The sequence below is a fragment of the Rhincodon typus genome, chromosome 9 (assembly GCF_021869965.1).
Source record: "Rhincodon typus isolate 14 chromosome 9, sRhiTyp1.1, whole genome shotgun sequence".
Lineage (NCBI taxonomy): Eukaryota > Metazoa > Chordata > Chondrichthyes > Orectolobiformes > Rhincodontidae > Rhincodon > Rhincodon typus.
This window is the reverse complement of record NC_063340.1, coordinates 72,178,811-72,206,522: the sequence shown is the minus strand read 5'-3', so window position 1 is coordinate 72,206,522 and position 27,712 is coordinate 72,178,811. Positions and strand designations below refer to the sequence as shown.

Sequence of the window (27,712 nt, the reverse complement as noted above, 5' to 3'; positions counted from 1 at the left end):
TCGGGCCTAGACCCTTCTTCAGAAGGGTCTAGGCCCGAAACGTCAGCCTTCCTGCTCCTCTGATGCTGCTTGGCCTGCTGCGTTCATCCAGCTCTACACCTTGTTATCTCAGATTCTCCGGCATCTGCAGTTCCTGCTATCTCTAAATCATTACTGAGGGATTGATTTAAATTGGCCACAGAATTATCAGGATTATGAGCCATGAAGATACTTTGTAATCAACCTGTTCAGAGAGGTTACACTCCTCTGGAACAGCTGGAGACTTGAGGACACAGATCTCCAAGTCCACAAGGAGGGACAAACCACTACACCACGAGCCTTGTGATAATCTATGAGCCAGTACTCAGCTCATTGAATGCAATTTAAGAGGCAGACTGAATGAATTGGATCTGGTGCAAAACAGAACCTAAGTGAAAAGGTGCAGAGCTGGATGAACACAGCAGGCCAAGCAGCATCAGAGGAGCAGGAAGGCTGACGTTTCGGGCCTAGACCCTCCTCCTCCTTCGTCAGCCTTCCTGCTCCTCTGCTGCTTGGCCTGCTGTGCTCATCCAGCTCTACACCTTGTTATCTCAGATTCTCCAGCATCTGCAGTTCCTACTATCACTAAGTGAAAAGTTGCTTTTTCGTGAAGGAGGATTTCGAGTATCCTGCAAGTATTTGTTCGCAAATGGAATTGCTCAGCTCGGAGAAGTCATAAAGTTCCATCATTTTAACTTGCTGGGAAGTTGGGTGAACTGAGATCTATTATCCTGGGGAACACAAGAGAATCATCACTAAATGATAATTATTGGAAATTTTTGAGGGGGAGAAATGGTAGGGGGAAAATTGGTTCTATGTACAAAGTAAATTAAATTGACCTTCTGGATGGGGTGGGGGGGGAGGGGAGAGAATATGGTGTAGGACCAAGACTTGCTTTCCGAATTGAATATTGGCTGTTGAAACAGGAACGCAGAGAAGGAAATTTGTAATGTTGATCTGAGAAGGGTTGAAGCAAACATTTCCATTTCAAGTCAATCGTCACTCATCTGCTTAGAAAGGAATATCACTGGTTGTGAGACTGCTTTAAATTTGTAGGATTCCATAGATTGCAAGTCATATGATAAATATGAATGCGATTAAGGAACCCTATCAGCAGCCCATTCCTATCCATAGAAATGATGGGTTGATGTCGAAAGGTGCTAGAGATAAATTGGTTTCCCATTGTGTTGGAATGTTACCGTAAGCCATGTTTATAACTTGAGCTGTTAAATTTGATCTCCCAGTGGGCTGTTCTATCAGCAGGAGCCCAGTAGTCTCAAAACACATTCCAGCACAACTTCAGATAATAGTTACATCTTCATGTTTTGAGGAATGCCCCTGTTTGAACACTGCATCCAGATGGCTCTGGTTACATACATGATGTGCCTTCAAGTAAACAGCTCAACATATTGAGCTGTTTTGATGTAGAATCATTGCCTTGAAGAGCAAAGGCTTAGCTTGAAAACAAAATCTGGTGTTATCTCTTCTTTCGAGGCAGATTAAACAAAAATAGCATGAACAAATTTACATGCATTTGTACAGTTGACAAATTCTGATATACAGTTGTGGAAGTGTTTGGTTAGTGAATGCAGAGTTGTTCATTTTGGTTGCTATAATGTCTCCTAAAGGTATAGCCCAGATTTTCCTGTCTGAATAGCAAGGAGGTATTGATGACGTTTGCCATTATTTTTAGATGTGGTAGAGCAAGTGAAGGATAGATATACGATTCAAATGAAATCTAAATGATGCCATCTAGTCCGATCCTTTGCCCATCGTGAAATATTACATCTTGTTCTCCACCTTGCTGTTGAGAACCATTGATTGCACTTTGGTATGACAATGCAAACTAAACTTGTAACATGTTACATTTGTCCATTTCCAGTCTGTTGTAAGAGCATTTTTCTGGCTGTAAGAAGTAGACACAGTTTGACACTTATTCTGTGCTGAGTTAGCTGGGATGATGAGGGTGTTGATTTATAAGGGTCTAATAATTTGAAAGAGTTACTATTGAGAAATACCTTAGGCAGTGCACATTATGATGTATGGGCTTGGGAGAACCGCTTTCCATCTTAAATGAGTCAGTACAAAGATTCAGATTGGCCTCTGACTGTCTATCATTTTGGTGTAACTTGCGTTTAGTTGCTAACATGAAATAAACTGCATCTAGTTTAAGACAATAGCCTCTTCTAGTTAGACCACGTAGTAGTTTTCCTTGACCACATGAGACGAGGTAGGTCCTGTGGATTCCTACGCTGAAAGAGGATGGTGACAGTAAATCATCTCTTTTTTTTTCTATTGAGCAATAGTCCGAGAATTTCATAGAACTTGATGAGTAGCAGCATGGACTGCTCATACAACAGCTATTACTACTTATTTAGCTAGGAGGGGAAATATTGGCTAGGCTTTCTGTTTCTGACCGCCACTGGCTGACTACTGCATGGAAATACATATGCAGCCATGATTGCTCATGTAATTGAATAACCTAATAACATTTCCTGGTTAAGATTTACTTAAGTTCCAATTTGAGTGAGGTATCAGAAGTCGTCGGCCATGCATGGAACTCCTCCCAGCGTGAGTTGGTATCTCTACAATATCATAAAAAGAGGAAGAAAAATTGAAGTGTTTAGGTGAGATGGGTAGAGAGGAAGAACTGGTTAGCCAGCTTTAATTGCCTACTATTGAGATATCTATTCATAAATGAATCCGCTTTGTTCTCAAAGACATCAGACTTTCCATTTAAATTGTCTTAGTGTAGAGAGATTTATTTTGGGGATATATTAGTGCTTGGGCATCTGTTATGCATTATTTGCCTAAGAAGTTTGTTGACTTACCTAATCAAGAATAAATTAAGCGTGTGTGTTTACTGATGAGTATTGGTGTTCAATGATTAAACAGATTGTTCTAGCATTTGAATTACTAATTTATTTTGATTTGCAGTGGAAATTAGGGGTATCCTGTGGGGACTAATGTTGGCTTGAGTAAACTCCGCAATATGGAGAGACATTCAGTGAAACGGAGGTTGTGTGAACTGGCTTTTGAAGTGTAGCTGCATGTTCAAAGTGGAGAGGAAAAATAATTTTTACAAAGGAAAAACACAATGAGATAGGAATTAATCTTGGGCAGGGAAACAGAATGAGTGATGTGGTGAGTTGGCTGACCTTTCTGTGCTCCAGCCAATTTTCTAATCCTTGAAAGTCTAGGGAAAATGAAGCCATCTGGATTGCAAAATGGTCTATCATCCAATTCGCACTGTCCCCGAAGACACCCTTGTACTCCATTGACTGCTTTCTCAATTTTGATGTAGTTGGGAGAATCAATCGACGTCCATCCATAAACGACCAAGTAAATTCTGTTCGTTGTATTCGACCTTATCTAATTTCTTAATTAATTATTGTAAGTGTAACTGATTACCCTTCCATTCAGGCAACCGAAGGGCCAACAGACTTGGATGCTGCCGATCGAGATTTCAGTACCTTTTGGTGAATTTAAACAGACTGGAATTCTTCTTCCTATTTTTCATCAAACAACCATTTTCCTGACAATTGAAGTGAGTCTGGTGTTTTAGTCTTGAGGACCGTATCCAATCTCTCCTAACTGTTGTCATGATGTCCATGGCCTATGAGAATACGACTGATTCACAGCTTTCTTTATATTCCATGGCCCCATTTTGGATCGAAACCCATAGCACTTGAAGCAGTACAGACCATGAAGAGAAGAACTGGCCAGTGTTCGTGATCCTGATGTGTATCCTGTGAACCATTTTGATGTGGACTAAATGCCACATTGGGGCAGGATCAGAGCCAATTCCATTTTGATGTCTAACAGCCTACGCAACTAGTAGCAGTGCTCTCCACATAAATACGATGAACCTCGATCATACGCTAGGAATGGATTGTCAGAAGTGGAATGTTTTCTCATTTGGAGTCTTTAGTGGTCTGAGATGAGAAATGTGGCTGCAATAATCTGGTGGTTACTGTTAAAGTAAAATGAAACAGAGTTATCCATTATGCACATGCTTATAAAACTATGAAATGCCACCGTATTTAAGATTTTCGATATCAAAGAGCTCCGACATCCATTACAAGAGTGCCCAAGCTGAAGATGAGAATTACTAAATGGTTAGTTGAGGCATACTTGGGCTCTTGTACAAAATGGTGATTTGCTTTTATTGGAATACATCCTCAAACAAAAACATTTGTTCTTCTGGATTCAAATAATCACAAAGCACTCTATTTTAAATTGTTTTCTGGCTTCATCTTAATGTGTAGTAGCATGGTCGTTTTTTAATTCGGTCGTGAAAATGTTCCTGATTTGTTTTGGTTGGGCTTTTCTTAAAACTGCGTTCTTTGATTTGTGGTTTCAGCCAAGTGTGAGGTCAAATGATGGTAATAATAAATTTTATATTTTATACCTTTTTGAAATGTGGTGGAGTTATTTTGAGGAACTATCCAAGTACTCAATTTTGTCACGATCGTAATGGCCTTACAGCTCTAGGGGACAGTTGGGGAAAAGACCAGTTGTTTTTTGTTTGAGATTAATAGGAATGTAACTCCACTGAAGGATCAATAAGAGTTGAGAGCACTTTGAGTTCATTGGATTGTGTGGTCATTGCTAAACCTCAGTTTTGGACAGTGTACTTGTACCTATTTTCTGAAGTCTTATTTTGTTGAAATTATAAGTTTAAGGCAGTTCTATATATGCATGAGCAGAGAACACGTCCAGATACAAGAGGTAGATTCACAGCCAGACTTATAAATGTCACGAAGTAATGCTGAAGGTATTCATTTTGATCAGAGTTAAAATTAGCAAGCATAAATGGACTTGAACTTCCCTTTTGCGGTTTTATAAGACATTGGGGCTTTTAAAAATAAGTTTGAAGGGTGTTTGAAGTAATGAAATAATTACTCATCTAAAGTTCCTTTAAAAATTCTGAAAGATTGCCACAAATAGATGGTGGTCTAATTGGGGATACAAACTATGGAGTTCTGCATGAATTCCTTTGGAATTCTTAGATTTTTAAACTTTGACTATGATTTTACCTGTGCAGATCAGGGCTGCTGCCAACCCATCTACACAATATCTGGGGTTGAAGGTGAAAAATTAAGGAAAAAGTAAAGGAGGTGATTCATCTTTTTGAGAGTTGTCATCTGTGTGTCGTGGGTCAGTTCAAAGTTGATCCTTTCTTTGTTACCAATTTCTATTTGTGCTTCCCCCATCTGGCCCTAAAACAAAGGGCCTCCACTTCTCTCCTCCCAAATGTGACCATTCCCTCCCCACCCAAAAATCCTAGCCTTGCCAAAATCTAGGATTTGTTGGTGTCCTTTTGTTGCCATTGCTTGCATTCCTAGCAGTATCTACTGATTTCTGCTAGTGCTGTACTGCTGATGTTGTTAGTTGCTTAGATTGACTAGTAGATCAAGGGAGGACTCTATGCCAGTAAGAGATGGGTGTTCTACTCTCTCTCTGCTTGTTTAGATCACTGGCAGCATGTTGTTGCTGCAGAGCGGCCTTTGTTTTTCAAAATTCAGACCATTCTTTTTTTCATTCACTCGTGGAATGTGGAAATCACTGACTGGCCAGTGATTTATTGCTCGTACCTAGCTGCCCTTGGAACTGAGTGACTTCCTAGGCCATTTCAGAGGACTATTGAAAGCCAACCACTTTGCCTTGGGACTGGAGTCACACATAGGCCAGAGGACGTTAGTGAGACAGATGCTTTATCCAACAATCAGCAATGGTTTCAAGCTCATCACTTATATTTCCAGATTTCATTTTTGTGAATGGGTGGGGTTCAACCTGGATCCCCAGGACGTAAGAAATAGGAGCAGGAGTAGGCCATCTGGCCCATAGAGCCTGCTCCACTGTTCAATACGATCATGGCTGATCTTTTCATGGACTCAGTTCCTGCCTAATCGCCGTAACCATTTAATTCCTTTTCCTGTTCAGAAACCCATCTATCTTTGCCTTGAACACATTCAATGAGGTAGCCTCAAATGCTTCGCTGTGGAGGGAATTCCACAGATTGGCGACCCTTTGGGTGAAGAAACTCCTCCTCCACTCAGTCCTAAGTTTTTACTCCCCCTTATTTTGAGGTTATAATGAGTCTGAGTTTCTGGATTGATAGTATAGAGGTAATACGAGGACGAGATCATCCCCGTCCCTCCCGGTCTGCCTCACCCACCCCTCCGCAGAGGGTCAACCGGCTCTTCCTGACAGGGGTGAGGGAAGTCAGATGTGTTGCTCCCCCAAATTCCACAAAATCCAGCCCTTTGTGTTCAAGAAAGAGAAAATAATGTTTAATGATGCTGTCTCACAATGCAGCATGGTGACTATCAGAGAGGAAATTGTAATCCAGCCACACAGATTTGGGTATGTTAGACATTGTAAATTAAGGAATATTGGAAGAATTTTATGGATTGAGGAATAATAGAATTTTAGTTTTATGATTCCAGCCAACAGTGATACTGGACAAATCAGATCGCAGGGCTAAACCTGGCTTGATAAATAAGTTTTATTTTCTTTGTTTAGTATGATGGTTAGTCATGGAATATGTTCACAAGAGGCCTGCAATGTAATTTTGATGAAAGAAAGTAAGCTTATTGCACATAAAAGAAAAACAACGAACTATCTAAAACTGCACAAGAACTATTTGCAACTGTCTTATAACAGATTAAGATTAACCTATTTTATTTTCTTCAACAATACTCAATAGATACTCAAACCCCAGTGAAGGACCACCCTAATACCACTTTAAAGTTCCTTGATCAGTTGGTATCATCATAGTTTCTGGAGCTTGCTGTTAATGATGTCTAAGCACTTTCAGAACATGCATTTTGCATTTGCTCAGTTTCCCACAGTTTTTTGGCTGTGAGATTTTGTTGAAAGCACTCTGGAATCTTTGTCCAGTTGTGACTATTTTTGGAGACCCTAAATTAACAGCTTCTTTTCTGCCTGGCTGATTCTGCACATGCTGGCTGTCATTCTTGGTGGCTAATGTATTTTTGTGCTGCTGAACCCCTCCTTACTACACAATAGCAATTTTATTTCTCTCTGCTTATTCCTTAATGAACCAAAATGTTCCCCTTAACTCTGCTGCAAACCTGTGAATCATGAATAAAAATACTTGTCAAAAACTTCAGAAACCCTGGCATTGTTGTTAGTACACATCTAAAATGGTACCAAAATTGCGTCTCCCCTTATAACACAAGGTAGCAATACAAATGATACTTGAAGCTATGCATGGTTCTGTCCACTTTAGAGCCCATGCTACCACATAATAAGAATAAAATCACGAATCTTTGTTGTAATCAGCTTAAATGCAGCTTAAATTAGAAGAAAGATCCTGGAAACAGGTATACTAAGTGAATGGCTGACCACTGGAAAAAAAATTGGCAAAATTAGGGTAGGAACGTTATATAGTCCATGGTGTAGTGAGAGAACATGGTGTGGAACAGGCGAGTTAAGACTGAATTTTTCCTAATCTGATGAAATTGAACTTGAGTCCTGCCCACAACAATACAGAAAATTTGACTTTTTATTTGTCTGTAGCTGAGAGTCCATGCTAAACATATTAGGGAGATGACAGGAATAATGTAGGACTGGAATAATGTGGGTACAAGCAGGTTTTTTTTTGCAATAAACTATATAATTTCAGAACTAGAGGATGTGTGAGCAAGACCAACAAGACTCCTTTCTCCCCTTTTGCAGAATAGGTCAAACCAGAATCAGTATATTAATTGATTCATCTAAAAGATGTGAAAATTTGAAACATAGATAATTCAATGTAATCAGCTAATATGATTTCATTTGTTTGTAGTTGATGGTAACTTTGTCTCGAGGAATAAAATTTGTCCAGGGAAAGTATTGTTTCTGCTGTTGAATTGTTACAGTGAAGCTGACATTTGATAATTTAACGATGAAGGGAGAAAGGAGGCAAACTTGAGTTTTAGCTTGAAGATATTTGCCCTTAAATCATTTAGTTTTATAGGACAGGAATAGGCTATTGGACTACTTCCTGTTGTTTGTCATGCTGTTACTTTATGTGCTGATCCAATCAGGCTGAGATCAAAAGAAATGATGCAGAAATTTATAATGTTATGAATGAGTATTTTCACGGACAGAAATCATTCGTTTATATTGTAATGTTACATGGCCTTGTGTAGTACTGGAAGGTATTTACTTAGAACCAGTAGATATTTGGAGTTGTCACTCAAGATGCCTGATCTAGTTCTTTCTTCCACATAATTAATCCATGTCGCCAAGTGGTGGTGTTGGAGCGATATTCAGTTTTTATTTGTCCTTGATTACAGAGTGCACTCAGACAGCTCTGATTATATTTTGGATGAATCAAACCTATTAGTTAGGCTGCAATATAATGCTTTGGCTGTCAAGTTGACTGGTTCTTAGTTAATATTTGTATGAAGTTGAAAGAATGTAAGTATGTGGCGTTATTTGCATTTTTTTTTGTGCAGAGGTAAAATATCTCATCAAGTTGGAATCTATCTTTTTCTCCTGGTAAATGCCGAATGGAATGGTGAAAGCCAGTTGAGCCTTTTTAAATTGTTTGACAAAGTGGGTGTATCAAAGGAATGACATTATTGTAGTTAAGGAAAACCTTTGCTCCCTGCCAGCCTTTGTAATAATGCTCGTAAAAATCTCAAGCTTCGGACTACTTGTCAATAACCTCCTACCTTAGGTGGCTAATATTTCAGTTAGTAGTGCCTGATGGATGTTGCAGATTTTTATCAGCTCTGAGGAAACTTGATCCAAATAATGCCATTAAAACAAATCTGATGAAAGGTTTTTTAGTGTGGTACAATAAATGAATTGCTAGACCTGTCAATTAATAAAGCATGTCGCCTTGCTTTTTAAGTACAAATGCATTAAAACCCTTTAAATTTATTCATCTGTCTGTTCTAGAATTTCTTTAATGCTACACAAGCTCATTTGCTTCAAGCTGAAACATTGCAAATTTGATACAAAGATCCACGCATTAACGTAACAATTCTTTTAACTATTAAAGTACTTGTGACTTCCAGTTGAATGCTTAAGTTTTGAGACAGCATAGGAATTTATCATTTTTTTTTTTAAAAGCAAAAGCAGAGTTTACAGTTTCAAGTGAATTCTCCTAACTCTGTGGGATAGACTCTCAATGTTTCACTACCTGTTGCTGAATATACAATTGCTTGTATTTTAAAAGTTTTTTTTTAACAAATTGGCATAAAGAAATAGGAGCTCGAGTCTAACGACTGTAAAGTTGGAGATTAGGGAATAAAAAGGACAGATGCAACATGGATACAAAATTGGCAAAGTGACTGTGACTGACTGTAATAGCAGTTCAGTTGTTTTCTTTTGACTGGAGGAAGATTTGCTCTGTCTCCAGAGGGTGGGGTTTCAGACTGCTGCCCTTCCAGGTTACATACTATCAACTGACATTGGTATGGGGCTTATCAGAAATTGACCAAGGTTCCTTAGACAGCAGCTTCCAAACTCATGTTTACTGCCTTGCAGAAGGCCAAGGGCAGCAGTTCAATGGGACCACCAGCATCTGCAAGTTCCCCTCCAAGCCACTCGCCATCCTGACTTGGAAGTATATCACCATTCCTTCCTTTGTCACCTGGGTCAAAATCCTGAAACTCCCTCCCGAACAGTGCTGAAGGTGTACCCACACCAAATGGACTTCAGCATTTCAAGAAGGCAGCTCACCATCAACAGCGCCTTAAGCTAGCAGAGCCTGCATTCCATGAATGAATGTTTTTTAAAAATGAAAATTACAAACAATATAAAACCTGTGAAAATTGAAGACTTAATTACAAAAGTATGGTGGGCTTTGAGGGACAAAGTGTAGAACTTTAAAATGACATAGGCTGGCTGGTGGACTGCAAGTACAAGTGGGAAATGAAATTTAATTGTGAGAAATTTGAATTTAATTCATTAAGGCAAGAAAAATGTGGAGAAACAACATAACATAAATAGTCCAATGCGCAAGAGCAAAGTAAAGTTTAAATGTGCATAAGTCGCAAGTGTCAGACATTCTGCCAGAATGGTTAATACTACATAAAGCATCCTAGGCTTTATTAATAGGAGCAGAGTATAAAGGCAAGGCAGTTAAGCTAAATTTGTATAAATGCTGGTTTGACTTCAATGAGAATGTAGTTTCCAGTTCCAGGTGCCTCACTTCTGGAGTGATTATATAAAAAAAAAATGAGAGAATGTGCAGGTGAGATTCGAGAGGATGACTACAAGCATCAGGAACCTTAGTCATGGGGAGTAGATTAAAGAGTTGGGCGGTTTTGCAGAGCAGATTGAGATCTGAGAGAGGTAGTCAAAATCATGAGGTGTTGGAAGGAGCAACTAGGGAGACAGTGTTTCCATTGGTGGAAGGATTGCGAACCAGAGAGTATGAATTTGAAGTAAAATGGGCATTGAAAGAGAAAGTAATGGTGACTTCCACAAATAAAAATGTTTGCACAACCGGCTGTTGGGATCTGGACTGAGTGGTGAAGGCAAGTTCCATTGAGGCCTTCTGGAGGAAATTGGATTATATCTGGAAAGATATAATGTGCGGTTCCTGGGGAGAAGTTGAGGGTTGGCAGTAGATGAATTAAATCTTCAATGAGCCAGCACACAGACACAGTGGGCTGAATGGTTGCCACCCGTGCTGTAATCATTCAATAGTGATGTGAATAATGGAAGATTGCTATTGTGTCAAGATGTTGCAGGATCCCCACTGAGGGAGATTTATGGAGCTGATCTGAGCTTCAGTGGGGATGTTCTTTAGAAGCTAGCGCTGCGTATAGGGAACATGCACTCAATCTAACTGTTAAACTAAGAAAGTTTTAGCACTAATGGGCTTGTTTATGTAAGATGGAGATGTTTACGTTTCCAGTACCAATACCCTTCATGCTGCTACCAAAGATAGCTGTGATGTTGCACTGCAGTACGTACCAATCTGCTTTGCACATCAAAATACTATTTAATCAGATAAGCTGTTCTTGTGTCAATCTAAAAGGCCTAACCATAAGCTACAAAAATATCTTTGAAATTGGATCAATATTATGCAATGCATTAAATTCAAATCTGTAAGTAGGCAAGATTCCAATCCTATTCTGGGAACTGTTGCTGACTTAATTGCAAAGCAAATTGTCTAAGTTATTTCCGCACTTGAAACTTAAGCAAGCGAGAGAAGGAGTGTATTTGTCGAAAGGATCTTTTTGCTTTCTTTTCTAATCTTGAGGCCCCTCGTTTCTTGGCCATTTTTTCACAAAATCTCTCAAATCCCCCCTCAAGCTGTCTGCAGCAATATAAATAGTGCCAATTTCTTGGGTGTCTCCCCTTTTAAAAGTAATTTTTCATTCCTGGCAACATTTTGGTGAATCTATCCTGTAGGATTGCTGGTTTAATGTTTTTTTTTCCTGTAATATTGTGCCCAAAACTGCACGTGATATTCTGACTGAGGTTAACCACTGAATTGTTCAACTTTCATGATTACTGTTTGACTATTATTGAAACCCAAACATACTATTGGCATATTCATTGGCTTTATCTTCCTGTGCTGCCCTTTTTTAAAGAATTGCATAAAGACCCAAGTCACAGTGTGTTCCCTGACCGTTCTCTGCATTCCTCTCAAAAGGTATTGGCTCTTAAGTTAACTTGTGGATCAACTATAAAATGGAATGGATCTGACAAAATGCAATTCACAAAGAAATCTTGGAAACCTTTGGTCCAGGTTGATGGTGACATTCAGTACACAGATTGGAACAGGTTTCAAAAGTTGAAAAGGTATTTGCTAGCTAGTTGCTAGTCTAAGCAGAGTTAAGGAGAAAAGGCCACCTTCCTTTGATCATGGAAAGGATAGCATTAAAGTTGCATTCGGAACTCCTCTAGTTTCTCACTTTCAGGGTGACTTTGGATTCATGTTAGATAGTACGAGTTCCTGTTTCAGCTTCTTCAATCTCCAGAACAAAGTATTCCCTGTTCTGATTGTGAAGGTGGATTGTTATGAAGGGATAACAAAAGGCATTTTTTTGTTTAAAAAAGCCTTCAGTCAGCTGAAATTGTCACTACTGTTCCAGTAAAATAGCGATATGCATTTTTTTGGTTTGTTCTCTAACAATGGGATGTATTCATTCTTTCTTGTGCAGGTGGTGAAACTTCTTAACAATAAGAGGTCACAGGCTGTTGGAATTTTAATGTCAAGTCTTCACTTGGAGATGAAGGATATCCAGAATGGTAAGCTTGTTCAGCCGTTGTAGCTAAATTACTCATAAAATTATTTGTCACGATTTTCCAGCATCTGTTCCAGCATGTGTTACGATATTTAGCTGTTATCAGTAAGGCTACTTTGAAGGTAGATGGATACACGATAAGCGGGTGTGGAATAAGTGTCAACTTACGTTAAAGTAATGAATGCGCGTACACGATCAACCTCAACAGTAGTAACTTGAATTGATACTTCTGTCATTCATAATTTACCCTCTGAATAGTAAGCATGTAACATAGCTTGTACTGTAAATCCTAAATGAAAGGGTTGAGTTTCAGTGCTTAAAATGAATTGCATGTGGATTTAAAATTACAGTTTGCAAAGGTTGGTGTGTGTCTGGAGGAAAAAGGTGGCGCAGCTGTCTCAAGTGTGAGTTTGAATGTATTTCATAAGGTTTTCATCACTTGTGAACTGATCGGCAGCTGTTTGATGTATGTTGGGCTAATCTTCATGAGATGAACCAAGTGCTACCTTTTTACATATTAATATAAACATTTTCTGAATTATCGTACAAAATATTGCAGCTGCAAAAAGTGATTCCTCCTCTTGCCCCTGAAGTCACTGAATAGTGGAGAAATGCTCCAGGCTACTCTCCTACATCCTGGAGGTTTATGTAATTGCAGCACTACAAACCAAACCACTCTTTCAGCAAGTCACAACTTTGTAGATGGAGAAGTCAAGTATATGAATGAAAGAATAGTGAATTTTATAAAGTGATGTTTAAAAAAGAAGACCTACATATCATTGACATTACATTTAAGCCTTATGAATGTTCTCAAACAAGATTGCAGAATATGTTGGCCTAGCAATATAAATTGACTTAATATCTTACTTATTATCATGCACCTAAGAATATCAATAAAGGCAGCTAGCTGATGTGTTACATAAACTAGTTTCTTGTGTAGTTCTCTCCAAAGAACGACACAAGATACAGTAAGATGCATCCAAAATCTAAACTCTAATCCATTAAAGCATGCAATCTTTTAATGCCCTAGAGTGCCTCTGCTGGTACATTTGATTGACGACCTTAAGTGGACAAAGTGTGGACAAAGTGTACACAGTGTACGATGCATTTTCCAATAAGTGACATTCTGCATCTTGGTAAATAGGAAATAATATGTTTCAATAATTCTAAAAAATATAAATAAAACATTAAGCATAATGTGAGCATTCCTTTTCACCAGTTATACATATTCTAACCTTTCTGTTAATTTAACAATGCAGTCCCTCACATTGAGATGGAAGTTGTATTAATGAATTAAACATGAGACATATTTGTAATACAAATTTTTAACAATGGCAGGGCATGTTTCTTCAAGTAGGATATTGCCTGACATCAGTTGTGGTCTCATTTAAAACAAAAATGGGAAGTGCTGGCGAAACTCAGCAGGGGTGGCAGAATTTGTGGAGAGAAAAGCAATTGACATTTCGAATCCAGTGACCCTAAGTCAGTTCTGTTCTAAATTTTGTTTTTCTCTCCACAGATGCTACCAGACTGGCTGAGTTACTCCAGTAGTTTGTTTTTGTTTCAGATCTCCAACTTTCGCTTTTATTTGTTTTTATTTTAGCGGTCTGATTTAACTCGTTCTTCATCCGAGATGGTTATCTAAATTGGATTCTAAGCTTGCAAATGGTGTCTTCGATGCTTTTGAAGAATGCCTTGATTCCCAAACCACATTTGTGTGACTCTCACGATAGGATGATCCAGTGGCTGGATGCCAGAGGGGTTGTTTGCTTTCCAATGGAACCATCATGTTTCACAGTATTTATAAAGGCAACAGATCGTGGAGTAGCTCAATTTCATGTTTTACTCTTCATTTGTATTCATCCATCCTTTCAGTGCTGCCTTTCCAGTTTGTGATTCCATGATCACTGCACATTGATCCTGTTTTGTTGCTACTTTGTCAGCTAGTTTTAGCAAATTTGGCACTGCATTCATTTATTTTGTACGTGTTGATTTACATGTCCGCAGATACATATACATGCAAGATGAGTGTAGCCAGAGGCTTTCCTGGCGTTGAGAAACAGTAGCTACCAACAATTTGCATTCGTCTAGGCTCTATATTACTTCATTTTAGAAAAGGTATGCAGAAATCTCTTGACTTTTCCATTACCTCATGGTGAGATTTTCAATGTGCCTTGAAGTGCAGTCTGAATCACGTGCTGAAATAGCTCAGTCATTGAACTAACTTCAAAGTTGAGGCTCTTGTATTGCAAAAGTCCAATGTGTGCTGACAATTCCGTAAAGCACCTCTTGTCCTTTGACAGCATATCCGTGCACATTCATAACCTGGTTCTTGGGTTTCTTGATGATTTGCATGGCTAAGCCTCAACTTGCTCATCCCCAGCTTTCTCAATGATGCAAAGGTCAAGTGAGCCCTGAGGTTTCATGTCTGTTTGTTTCCTCTGCTGTACTCTTCCTCTGCACCTTTAGTGGTGGCACGTAAATGTGGCATTCTTCTGATGATATTGGTCTTTTTCCTTGAACTTATTGATGAATGACAAACACTAGTCACGTTTTAAACGGTTTGAGCCTTTCTTAGGCATTGTGTTGTCCTGTTACAGGCAAACATTGTATTCGATATTGATTAGCACTTCCACAATGGACACGTTCTGTGGATAAGTTGTAATTCTGAGATGGATACTTTTTACGTTGCTCATTTGTCTGGAACCCACCAATGAACAATTGTTCACAGGAGTTGTACTTGGAGTGTGGTAGTTGCTGTTATCAGCATCCACTCCAGTCATTCTGTAATCTGAAAGTGACAGTAATCTTGCTGACGCCAACAGCTGTGACAGTATTTTGTGTTTTTCAAGTACTTTTAAGCATAGTTGACGAGAGAACAACCTTCCATTGTTTGTCTCGATTTCCCATTCAGCATCTTATTGATGCAACCAAGCGATGGTTGGTTGACCCTTACTGAGTGATCTAGAAGTTATATTGATATTTCACAGACACCACCTAGAAAAACAGACAGCAGAGCAAAATTAAACTTGCCTTGCATATTTTCTTCGGGAATGGGTCTAAAAGTGGCAATGTTGTGGATTTGCAAATTCTTCTTCTAACGGGTCAGGCATGCTATACAAACCATCGATTTAAAATCTAATACTTTGGGCCTGTCATGTGATGAAAATAACCTCAGCAGTATGGGGAGCTTCTCAGTCGGCAGTTCTTAAGGATGACTGGCGGGGGGTGGATTGTGGCAAAAGTGTCTCCTGACTTTGTGTAACGGAGGTTGTGCCAGTTTTGAGGCTTCACAGCAATTAGTCTGCTTTCCAGTAATGCCCGTCAATGTTAGTTCGGAATATTTTGCAATAAATCTTAAGAATTTGAAAAGAATTAATAGTGATGTTTGTGAATCACATTTAGTCACAGAATGAGTTCTGTGAAATAGATTTCTGGGGTTACCAAACTTTTAAAATCAAAAAAAATCCCAAGTGCTAGTCATATATTGCGGCGCCAGCTCTGGCGCCAAGAGGTACTTGGTATTTCTTGTACTGGCAGATGTATTTCAGTTAAGTCATAGACTGAAGTCTGAAAACAATGATATGGTCGTTTTCCCCAGTCAAGTACTCGAGTCAGTTTGAGTCAGTAATGAGAACCAAATGAATAAAGGAGTCAAGCTAACATCTGTGGGTCTGCTACATATGACACACGTTCACTGCAAGGCTTGCATGATGTGCAATTATATTAACAATGACTTGACATGAAAATCTGTAACTTTTGTTTCTTAATGTACTGCATGCTATTATGCAGCGTACGTGGAAGCATCAGAAATGTTTACGCACCCAGCATGCGTTGAAATTTTCCAGCACTTTCAAGTACCAATGAATGAATGGATTTCATGCCCTTTTCCATCTCCAGTTCGTTGTTTGGAGTAATCCCCCTTCGTGATGTAATGCTAGAGCAGTAAACCAAGCTGTGTTTGCATACCCTATTAAAAACAGGGGCACAAGTGGTTGACTTTAGTTACTTCAAGCTTGGGATCCATTCTGTTGCACCTCACCTCCATCAATAACAAGCCCCCCCACCCCAAAAAAAAACTCCTGTCAAAACGTCAGCTCCACCATATGCAGTTTTGCTATTTGAAATTAGAATGCACGCGGCAAATGAGCCCTCTTTCAGAATGAATAGAGAGACTGATCCTTATGAACACTATTTATCCACAGTACCGTCTCAGCACAGTATTTTGTCTCGTTCTTTCCTACTCCTTTTTCAAATGTTCATCAACTGAGTTGGATCAAGGAAATTTTAATGGCACAAAGTGCATCTTGAGTGTGCCAGAGCAACTGCAGCTAAGTCCTCTTATATAGAAGAGACCTAACATTCATTAAAATTGTGCTGTTGGACCTGCCAAAAACTTCACACTCCTCTTCCATCTCCTTTCTCTATTAAAGCGGGAGCTTATTAGAACAAAGTTCACCTTATCTTTGGTCAAACCGAGTAGACCTTCTTCAGCTAGAACTTGGTACAGATTTTGCAAAGGAGCTGTAAGTGAAATTGAACCTGAGACATGAAGGAGTCTTAATTGGTAAAGGCTGTCAAATTACCTGGCGAATAAACCTTAAGCCATGGCTTTTTGATATTTCTCAGACTTAGTTTGAATCGTAATTCGAAATTAAAATTCTCGTTCCACTCGGCTCAAAGGAGGCCACCTAATTGATTTCCAATGTAAAAGGCAATGTGAAAGAACAGTCTGCAAAACGGTTAACGCAAATTAGTGTAGACAAACAAAATAGTACTTGAGGATATAGTTGGTTCTGGAGTAAGCTGTTTGCTACCTTTTTAGAATTGTTAACCAAGTAAGTATTTTGTAATTTTGCAATAATCGGCAGCCTTGTCCCTTTGTTTAATGTTAATCCTGTAATTGTACAGAGCCAACAACAATATGGCCATGTAATAACAGTGTGTAACGTTTATGGAGGCATCTCCCCGTTCTTAAATGTACATCTAGAAATTTGTTGAAGTATATGAAAAAGATGGAAATATAACTTATCAGTGAGGACTGGTTTAAGTCTGAATGCTCTCGCTGGATTATCTCTGCTGAGCCCACTTCATCTGTAGACGAAACTTGTTCTCTTCCTGGTGTAAAACGCGACAGAAATTTGATTAATGTTTTTAAAAAAAGTCTTAATTTTTTATGTTTATCCCTGATTGCCTTTGCTTTTGTTAAGGGCTCAGAAATGCTTTTCTGAGGGGCCAAATTGGCATGTATCCAGAATCTGGAAAGGTTCACTGAATACTTGTGTCATTGTGGTTGAAATCCATTCTGGTATTCCTGAATTAATGTTCAGTCCAAGTATTTACATGTAAATTCATTGTCTCAATGTTTGTCTATAAATTCAAGTTACTGTCTTTCATATCATTTATTCAGTGTTTGTAATTGCTTTCTATAAATAACTGGTCTATTAATTTTTGCCGGCAGAATATACATAGACCCTTTTCATGACCTTGGAATATTTAATTGGCTGAACTGCCACGATTATTTTTTTGAAGTGTGTTTGCTATTCTAGCATAAACAAACACCACCAATTTACACAAGTTCCCATAAACAGGAATGAAATAAATTCCCACTTAAGCTCTTTAATGTATGGTTGGTGATTTGATAAATATTAGTTACAGCACCCTATTTAAGCTCCCATCAGATGACAGATGGGATGTCAGTTCAAAGGGGTCTCAACTGAGCGACAGCATCTTCAGCTGTGTAGCACAAACCTCAGCACTGCGCTGGCATGCTAGGCCTGATTGTATGCTCAGGCACAGGGTTTGAACCCAAATCTTTTAATAAAAGATCAAGACTGCAACCACCAATCCACAGCTAACGTCTGAAGAAATTAAATCCGAACTATTGAATAAGGCTAAAGCCATATATCGTAAGAGACCATTTATGAGGGTCAGTAATTCATAGGTAGCCACCTAATTTGAAAGTTCAATGCTTGTTCTATTGTTAGTCATTCACTGAACCCTCTTTTAGATTGCTGTGTTAGAATTGATACTATCTATCATTCCATATTTAACAGGTAGCTGCTGCAGGCTGTCATCAGATAATCTCAAGTATTGGAACACTAGAATCAATTTCCAACAAATTCATCAAGGTGTGCAGACTCTAAATTTGGTTAGGTCCACGGGATGTCAGTGGGATGAACAATGTTGTCTACTTGATCAATGCTGATCATTTGCCTTATTACGGAGTGTTAACCCTTCCTTGTATTCCTACACATACGAAACATCGAATAGTGTTCAGAAATGGGAGCTTGTATGGGATACAATATGAAACGATTGTGAATTTGGTTGTGTTTTAATTGTGAATAATAGCCCAACAATAGTAGAACATAACCATGTGTTGACCGTGTATAGGAGGAAGAGATCAGCAATCTACAAACAGCCTTTCCTAATCCTTCTCAAGCACAGACTGTCATGGAGCAATTCTTGCTCTCACAGGGGAATTCTCGGTGAATGCAATAATGAAAAACACATTTGTATTCAACTTCCAAGTTAACCACACAGACGTATTTTAATTGTGTATATGTTGGAAGGGCTTTGTAAGGCGGCATGAAGGACGTGAAATGAACTATTTTAACCCTCTCTCACTCTGTTTATCAGGAATATTTCTGATTCCTTTTAATGCATTTATTCACCCAATCGTTTTGGATCTACGACTTGTGCAAACAACAATTCAGCATCAGTGCGTTTTTATTTTGCCCTACTTGCATGTAAGTCATGGATAGAGTTCCAAATTTTGGTTAATTGGTTTCTGGAGCTGATTTCTATCACTTTTCTGACTGGTAGCGAGAGCTTTCTCTCCTCTTGTTCTGTCTTTTATTCATTGTCTTCCCTCTGCCACAGTTACCTCGAAATATTGAAAATTGGTCGTCATGCAATCCATTCAAATCTTAATAATGACTAGGTTTTTAACTTGCCATGGAGTCATGAGCGCCACTGACCCACTATTGATATACAAAAATAAGACTTCCATTTGAAAAGTTTAGGGTGAAGAAAATTCAGAAGGGTGAACCTTTTATAAAAGTATTCCAAACTTAAGAGAAAATTGCAAGTGTAAAACTACAACAAGACTTTAACATTTAAACAAGTGTCTCTTTTAACATAGAAACAGGAGCAGGCCATTTGGCCTTTTTGAACCTGCTCCACCATCAATATGATCATGGCTAGTCATCTAACTCAGTACCCTGTTCCTGCTTCCGCCCCGTATCCTTTGATCCCTTTTCCCCTAAAAACTATATCACTGCCTTGGAAAAATTCAGTGTTTCGGCCTTGACTGCTGGCTATGTGGCAGAAAATTCCATAGGCTTACCACCTTCTATGTTTTTAAAAAAAAACTTCTCATTTTAGTCCTAAATGGTCCTCGCTCTGTATCGTTGGACTGCAACCGCCCCCAACCCCCACCCCCCAAAAGTTCTAGATGCCAGGTCATTGGGAACATCCTTCCTGCATTTACCCTGTCTCGTCCTGTTAGAATTTTATAGGTTTCTGAGATTCCTCCCTCATTCTAAACTCTTCTAAGCACTGATCCCTGCTATATCCTGCCAGCCAGAGTCTGCCCTCAAGAAAAGTGACCCATTTATTCCTACACTTTGTTTCCTGTCTGCCATCCAGTTCTCTATCCATTATCAAAACACCACCCCCCAAGTCTAAACACTTTAATTTTACATGCTAATCTCTTATGTTGGACTTTTCAAAAACCTTTTGAAAATCCAAGTAAACCAAATCCACTGGGTCCCCCTTATCAGCTCTAATCATAACAAAATTTCCAATCCATTTCTCCAATATGATTTCCCTTTTTGTAAATCCATGCTGACTCTGCCCAATCCAGTCGTTGTTTTCCAAGTGCCCTGCTATTAAATATTTTCCCTACTACCACTGTCAGGCTAACTAGTCTGTAATTCCCTGTTTTCTCTCCGACCTTTTTTTTTTAAAAATAGATTACATTAGCTGCCCTCCAACCCATGGGTGTTTATCTGGTCCTGGGGTATTGTTAGCCTTTAATTCCGTTAATTTCCTCAACGCTAATATGGACTTTCTTTAATTCTTCCCTTTCGCTAGACCCCATGTATTCCCCAGCACTTTTTTGGGAAGCTATTTGTGTACTCCTTTCTGAAGACAGATACGATCAAAATATGTATTCAATTGGTCTGCCGTCTTTTCTCCCCCACTATAACTTCACCTGTTTCTGTCTGTAAGGTATAACATTTCTCTTCACCTAATTTTGTTCTCGTCACATACCTATAATAATTTTTAAATTAGTTTGTATATTCATTTTAAACTTAATCTTGTAATCTGTTCCCCCCCACCCCCAACCCCCTGTCAATCCCTTTGTCCTCCAAGCCTGAAATTCAAACTTCTAGGAATGGGCGATGGAGTTTAATTTAGATAATTGCAAGGTGTTCCATTTTGGTAAGAAGATCAAGGGCAGAACTTAGTTAATGGTAGGGCCTTGGAGTGTTGTCAAACAGAGAGACCTAGGGGTTCAGGTACATGGTTCATTGAAAGTTGTATCGCATGTAGACAGGGTGTTAAAAAATGTCATTTGGCCTGCTTTTCCTCATTGCTCAGATCATTCGAGTATTGGAGTTGGGATGCCAAGTTGTGGTTTTTACAGGACATTGCTGAGGCCTCTTCTGCAGTACTGTGTACAATTCTGCTCACCCTGCTAATGGAAGAATATTAAATTGGAGAAGATTCAGAAAGGATTTGGAAGGGTGTTACCAGGACTGGAAGATTTTAGTTATAAGGAGAGGCTGGATAAGCTGGTATTTGTTTCACTGGTGCGTAGCAGGTTGAGGGGTGACCTTAGCGAAGTCTATAAAATCATGAACATAGATAAGGGGTATAGCAAAGCTCCCTACTGTTGGGGAGATAAATACTGGAGGTCATATTTTTAAGATGAGAGGAGAAAGATTTAAAAGGGAGCTCAGGGGCAACTTTTTTGCAACAAGGGTGGTTCATATGTGCAATGAACTGCTAGAGGAAGTGGTAGATGCAGGTACAGTTAAAACATTTTAAAAGACATTTGGATAGGTACATGAACGGGAAAGGTTTGGAGGGATATGGGCCAAACGCAGGCAAGTGTAAGTTTAATTCGGGAAACTTGGTCGGGATGGATGAGTTGGACAAAAGGGTCTGTTTCTGTGCTGTATGACTCAGGTCTGCTTTTTATTTTTGGCCTATTTGTATGCCTCTTCCACGAATCTGCTGGTATCCCTAATTTCCCTTGTTAGCCATGGTCAGGGTATCATTCTCATTTTAATTTTGTGCCAGATGAGAATGAAGAATTGTTGTAGTTCATCCATGCACCCTTTGTTTGCCATTGGCTATCTACTGTCATCTCTTTAAACAATGTGTACCTCAATTTATTATAGCCAGCTCACGTATAATACAATCATATTTACATTGATTTAGATTTAGGATCCTAGACTCAGAATCAACTATGTCACTCTCCATCATCACAGAATTCTATCACATTATGGTCACCCTTCCCCGAAGGGCCTTGCACAGCTAGATTACCTGTTAATCATTTCTCCCTGCACATTACTAAGCCTTGGATGGCATGTTCTCTTGTTGGTTCCTAATGTTTTCATCCCAAAGATCATCTTGTAAATACTGCAGGAATTTGTCCTCTTCAGCATTGTTCCTGATTTGATTTGCCCAATCTATATTCCGATTAAAGCCACCCGTAATTAGTTGGATTTTTCTTGCTTGCATCATTTAATTTTCTGTTTAATATTACCATTACAGTTTGTGGGGGTAGGGAGTCTGTATACAACCCCAAGTCTTTTTCTGTCTGCTGGCTGTTTCAAAGCTCTATCCATACGGATTCCTCTTCATTGGAACTGATATATTCCTCATTTTTGTGTTAATGTCCTCTTTAAACAGCAATGCTATCCCATCTCCTTTTTCCTCTTTTTGTCTGTCTGAAAAATGTAATACTCATGGAGATTCCATTTCCATCCCTGGTTATGCTGCAACCACATCCAAATAATCCCAACTATATTCATACTGCAATTAGTCACTGAACTTGCTGGAGGGGCATTGCGAAGCAGCTCTAATCAGAGGAAATACATTGCCTTCCTAGTGAGTCACCAGCCCTCTCTTTCCCTTGTGATTTGGTGTCAGATTTTAGAATTAGAATTAGGTTTTTTTTTGTCATGCGCTCACGTGAGTGCAGTGAAAAAGTTTACAAAGTTACCACTTAGGGTGCCACCTTGGTTACAAAGTATCTAGGTACAAAGTCTTAGGAATAAATTAGAAAAATAAAGGAATGAAATGCTGTGTGTTAGAGTCCTTCAAGCAGACTGTGCCAGGCCTCACCACCTGCCCAAGTTGAACTTAACCTGGCGCTAACTGCTCTTGCCACTACTGCTGACTCGAGCTGCCCATTCTCTGTGCCACCTCAGCCTGCCTGTTCTGTCAGGGGGGCAAGGGGCATAGTGCCTTTGTCACTAATAATCCAAAGGCCTTGGCTAATGATTAGTAAATCTAGTTCAAATCCCACAATGACAGCTAGTGGAATTTTAAATTCAGTAAATACATTTTGAATATAAAGTTAGTCTTATTTTTGTGGTCACCGTTACTATTATCAGTTTATTGTAAGATCCCATCTGGTTAACTCCTCTTTTAAAAAGAAGGAAATCTGCAGCCATTGCTCAATCTGGCTTAAATGTTACTCCAGACCCATAGCAATGTGGTTGACTCTTAACTGTCCCTAAGTGGCCTAGCAAGCCATTTTGATTCCTTGGGTAGTTGAGGATAGGCAACAAATGCTGGTCTTGCCAGTATTCGTATCCCCCTTTTAGTTTGACCACCCCTGTAGATGGAACTTTGTATAGATGCTATGTAATGACAAGCTCTTTTTCTTGATCAGGGGGCTTTGCTCAGTTGGCTGACCTGGCCTAAATTTTAGCCCCATCATTTTTGATGGGAATGTTGTATAGTTTCTTTTGGAATGGATGGCAGGTCTAGTCTGGAGAAGTATTCTTTAACAAAGCAATGAAATTATTACTTATGGGATTGAGAAAAGGCACTTGTAGGCAAAAGTATACCTTTGTTTCCTATCCCTATTAGGTTCTCCGTCTGGGACGTTTTATTACATATTCTTTTCATAAAGGAAAGAAATTAATCACTGGTATAAAAAGTAGAATATTTTCTGTTTGCGTGATTACTGTTTCTCAGTTACATTGGAGTGCCTGCCTTGTGCAATGACTTAGAGTTCCAGACATAAAGATCGTTGTAACAATTGGTATAATTCTCTTCCTTCAAATGAGTGAAACTCACTCTCTCTTTTTCACATCTTGTTGACCTTCCATCACCAGTGTCGTAATTTGCCAGACAATGAACTGGAACATCTATATCAACACAGCCATAGCAAGACCAGGGTGAAAGCTGGGTATACTGCCAGGAGGACCTCCTCTAATCCAGCCAAAATTCTTCACCCCAAAGTTAGAAGTCAGAAGTAGAACAAATTGCTAGTTGCTCGTTTGGAAGGGCACAGCCACACCAGTACTTGAAGCCGGATACCATTCAGTACAGGGTGGTTTTCTTGATTAGTATCCTTTTTTTGTATGGATCTGGATTCATCATCAACTCCTTTCAGCACTGCTTGAAATTTACAAATGCACTGCAGCAAATCTTGAGTTACTTAAACAGCATTTGCCTTTCTTGTGACCTCTGCCTCTAGAGCCTTGAGTGCATGATTCAGACTTGGATGATGTATGGCTATTCTCTAAGTATCACTGAGCCTTGGAAGCGGACATCATTGTCGGAGCGTTGTTGGCATAAAAAGGGGCAATCTTGCCAGTGTTACGCACATTATAGTGAATTTTTTTTAATAAGTAATTACAAATCTTGTCGATCTATAGAAACTTGTAGTGTTGCTGAACTTGGCAACGGTTTAAAATGCCTTGTGGATGCCTTTCTGAATTTTTGAAGAGAAAATGCACAAAACTCCATGTTTGAGAGTTGGGTATCGGTGGAGGAATGAATATGTGGGAGGTGGAGTGTGATGACGTTTGACTGCATTGTGTATAAACAGTGCTTCATTGGGTCGACTGTTCAGCCTGGTACATCAAGGATCATGACACCAGAATCAGAGAATTCTTATACTGTGGAAGCAGACCATTCAGCCAATCGAGTCCACGCCGACCCTCTGAAGAGCATCCCACCCAGACCCCTCCTATTCCTGTAATCCAACGTTTCCCATGGCCAATGCACCTAACCTGCACGTCTTTGGACTGGGGGAGGAAACCCAAACAAACATGGAGAGAACATGCAAACTCCACACAGATAGTTGCCCGAGGCTGGAATCAATCCCGGCTCCCTGGCACTGTGAGGTAGTAGTATTCATGAAGAAAAATTGATGCTGAGTTCTCGTGGTTCAGGTCACAAAATTTTTACTTTTCAAAAACTAACAAAGTGCATGTGGTGACACAAATGATGTCACTTCAGAGCTGGACTTTGGTGTTGTGGCTGTAATCAAGGCCCTCTATGCTCAGTCCTCTCCCCAGCAAAACAGCTAAAGATCCACGTGGTTAAAAAGCAGTAGATCCATACCACAATAAAAAAGCAAATCCTACTCTGCAGTTGTACACATGATGTTAAAGATGGCTTAGTGGTTGTAGCAGTTTCTGTGCACTGTCGTGAATTTTGCTGAGAGGCCCCATGTTTGGCTGGGGCCCCAGTTAGGGCAGTGTATTGAACTACCTCTGGTTTTTCTGGTTGAAAGAATGTTGGATGTTACTTCTAACTGATGTGCTATTTAATCTGTCTTGTGCCTCTGTTTGGCACTGCAGGCGCAGAATAAATGTGACAGCTGCTGGCAATTACTGCCCGAACTTTGTGACATAATGATGAGCTGAATCTCTGTGAATCTTCAAGCAAGATTTATGCAGTATTAAAACACGATGGGAAGAATTCTGATGAATCTTGAACTGGCTCCTCAAGTCGGATAGAAAGCCTATTTTTTTTTTTTCAAATGAGTTAAAGTTCAAATGGAAAATAGTGCATCACTATTTTTCATTGTGGTGAGCTTTAGTTACTTTGTATGACACCTAATCTACCTAATTTGTCATTTTTAGCTCAAACTATTTCACCTGTAAGAATGTTGGTTTTATAACAGATTTCCAATGCATAATTCTATAGTGACCCCCTATTATCAACCCTGTGAACAGCTAACACAGGTTTCTAGTAAATGTCAAGTCTTATTTTATAGCATTTTGTAACACAGTAACATGCTATCAACTATGCACTAAAAGTTTGTCTCCTGGCAATTAATAATATTTCACTTTTTTGCTTTTCTGTTTTCCTTCACTCTGCATTATGTCTCCATGTAACGAATCTTCCACATGCCAACATGCCCTTAAGCAAATGTTCTCTTAAAATTTCTTCGTGGTTATCTTTAATTTCTTGCCCTGCTGCGACTGTCTTGCCATCTACTTCAATAATAATTAATCGTCCGTTTCAAGATCTCAGTTGGATCATATCATATAATCATCTGCACTTCAATGAAACTTCAGTCTCTGCAGTCCAATACCCTGATCCTCGGTAATGCCTGAAATGAACATTACTTACACTTTGCATTAAAAAAAAAGAAAAAGTTAACTGCTGCTCCCGAACGCTATAATCAACAACACCTTCCAGTTGCCAACCATTTTAATGACATCTCCCACTTCCTGGGTGAGATGTCCATCCTGGGCCGCCTCCAGTGCCACAATGATACCACATGCAAACTGGAGGAGCAACACCTCATATTCCACCTCGGGAACCTTCAGCCTGATGATCTAAACATAGAATTCACCAGTTTCAAAATCTTCTCATCCCACGTCCAACCCTCGTTCTCATCCCTGCCTCCTTGACTTGACACTACCTGTCCATCACCTTCCCCACCTATCTGCTCTCCCCCTTCCCACTAACCAATCCCCACTAGCCCTACCTGCATCCACCTATTACCATCCCACCTCCCTTCCCCCAGCCCTATCCCACGTCCGCCTATTTATCTCCCAGCTCCATTTCCCCCTCCCCAGCCCTGTGAAGGGTCTAGGCCCGAAACGTTAACTCTCCTGTTCCTCTGATGCTGCCTGATCTGTTGTGTTCCTCCAGCTCCACACTATTAATTCAGCCCATTGAGTCTGCTGCACCATTCCTTGAGATAATGGCTGATACAATAATTCTCGGCCTCTACTTTCTTGCCTTTTTCCCCATAACCTTTAATTCCCTTATTGATTAAAAATCTGTCTATCTCAGCTTTAAGTATACTTTAGTGACCCGTTCTCAATAGCTGTCTGCAGTAATGAATTCCATAGATTCACCACCGTCTGAGAGAGGCAGTTTATTTTCAGCTCTGTCCTAACTGAGAAACCCCACATTGAGACTATGCATTGTGGTCATAAAAGGGGTAGCAACCTCTCTGCATTAATCCTGTCAAGAATCTTTTATATTTCAATAAGGTGGCCCCTCGTTTTTCTGAATTCCAATGAGTAAAAGCTCAAACGACGCAAAATCTCATTAGTCAATTCTTCCATTCCTTGTATTAGCTTAATGAACCTTTGTAGACTGATTCCAGTGCCAGTATATATTTTCTTGGATGGCACCCAAAACTCTGCACAGCACTCCATATGTGGTCCGAGTGCATTGTTTAGTTTTACCAGAACCTCCCTAATTTTATGCTCATTCCTTTTGAAATAAAGGCCAACATTCCATTTGTCTTCCCTGTTATCTCCTGAACTTGGATGATAGCTTTTTGTAATTTATACATGAGGACTCCAAAATCTCACTTCTGTAGTCAGTCTTCATTTAAATAATCATCAGCTCTTCTATTGCTGCCAAAGTGTATTACCTCACCATTCTCCTTCATTAGATTCAGTCTAAGATTTTGCCCATTTACTTAACCTGTCTGTAACCCTCTGTAGACTCTGTCATTCTTACCACTTGTTTTCTATCTATTCCACAAACTTGACTATGGTATGTTCACTTTCCTCGGCAAAGTCATTAACGTATATTGTCGATTATTGTAGCCCCAGTGGCACACCACTAGTTACAGGTTGGCATCGTGAAAATGCTCCCTTATCACAACTGTCTTCTATTAGTTAGCCAATCCTGTACTCATGCTAACGTCCTACCTCAAAACCATGTGCTTTAATACTGTAGTTACCTAATTCATGATATGTTATCAAATACCATCTGAAAATCAAAATATATTACATCCACTGCTTCCCCTTTATCTAGTGAGTCTAATAGATTTGTTCGGCATAAATTCCCCTTCATGAAGCCATAACAACTTCGCTTATGTTGTGTATTTCTAAATGATCTGCTATTACATTCTATTATAAAAAGGATGTAATATTTTCCCAAAAACACATTAAGCTACTTGGCTTATATTTAAGATAACAAGGTGTAGAGCTGGATGAACACAGCAGGCCGAG

General features: G+C 39.4%; 2 protein-coding genes across 2 annotated transcripts in view; both read left to right on the top strand.

Moving 5' to 3' along the window:
* Window positions 1-14,035, top strand: part of LOC109915656 (formin-2-like) — a 65,361-nt gene extending 51,326 nt beyond the window's left edge. The window contains exons 3-4 of the mRNA XM_048601487.1: window positions 12,162-12,249; window positions 13,849-14,035. Of these exons, the coding sequence (XP_048457444.1) occupies window positions 12,162-12,249; window positions 13,849-13,856 (96 nt within the window). The 3' untranslated portion in view covers window positions 13,857-14,035. The remainder of the gene's footprint in view (window positions 1-12,161; window positions 12,250-13,848) is intronic.
* Window positions 1-27,712, top strand: part of LOC109915512 (formin-2-like) — a 364,588-nt gene that overhangs the window by 116,841 nt on the left and 220,035 nt on the right. The gene's annotated exons all lie outside the window — the stretch shown is intronic.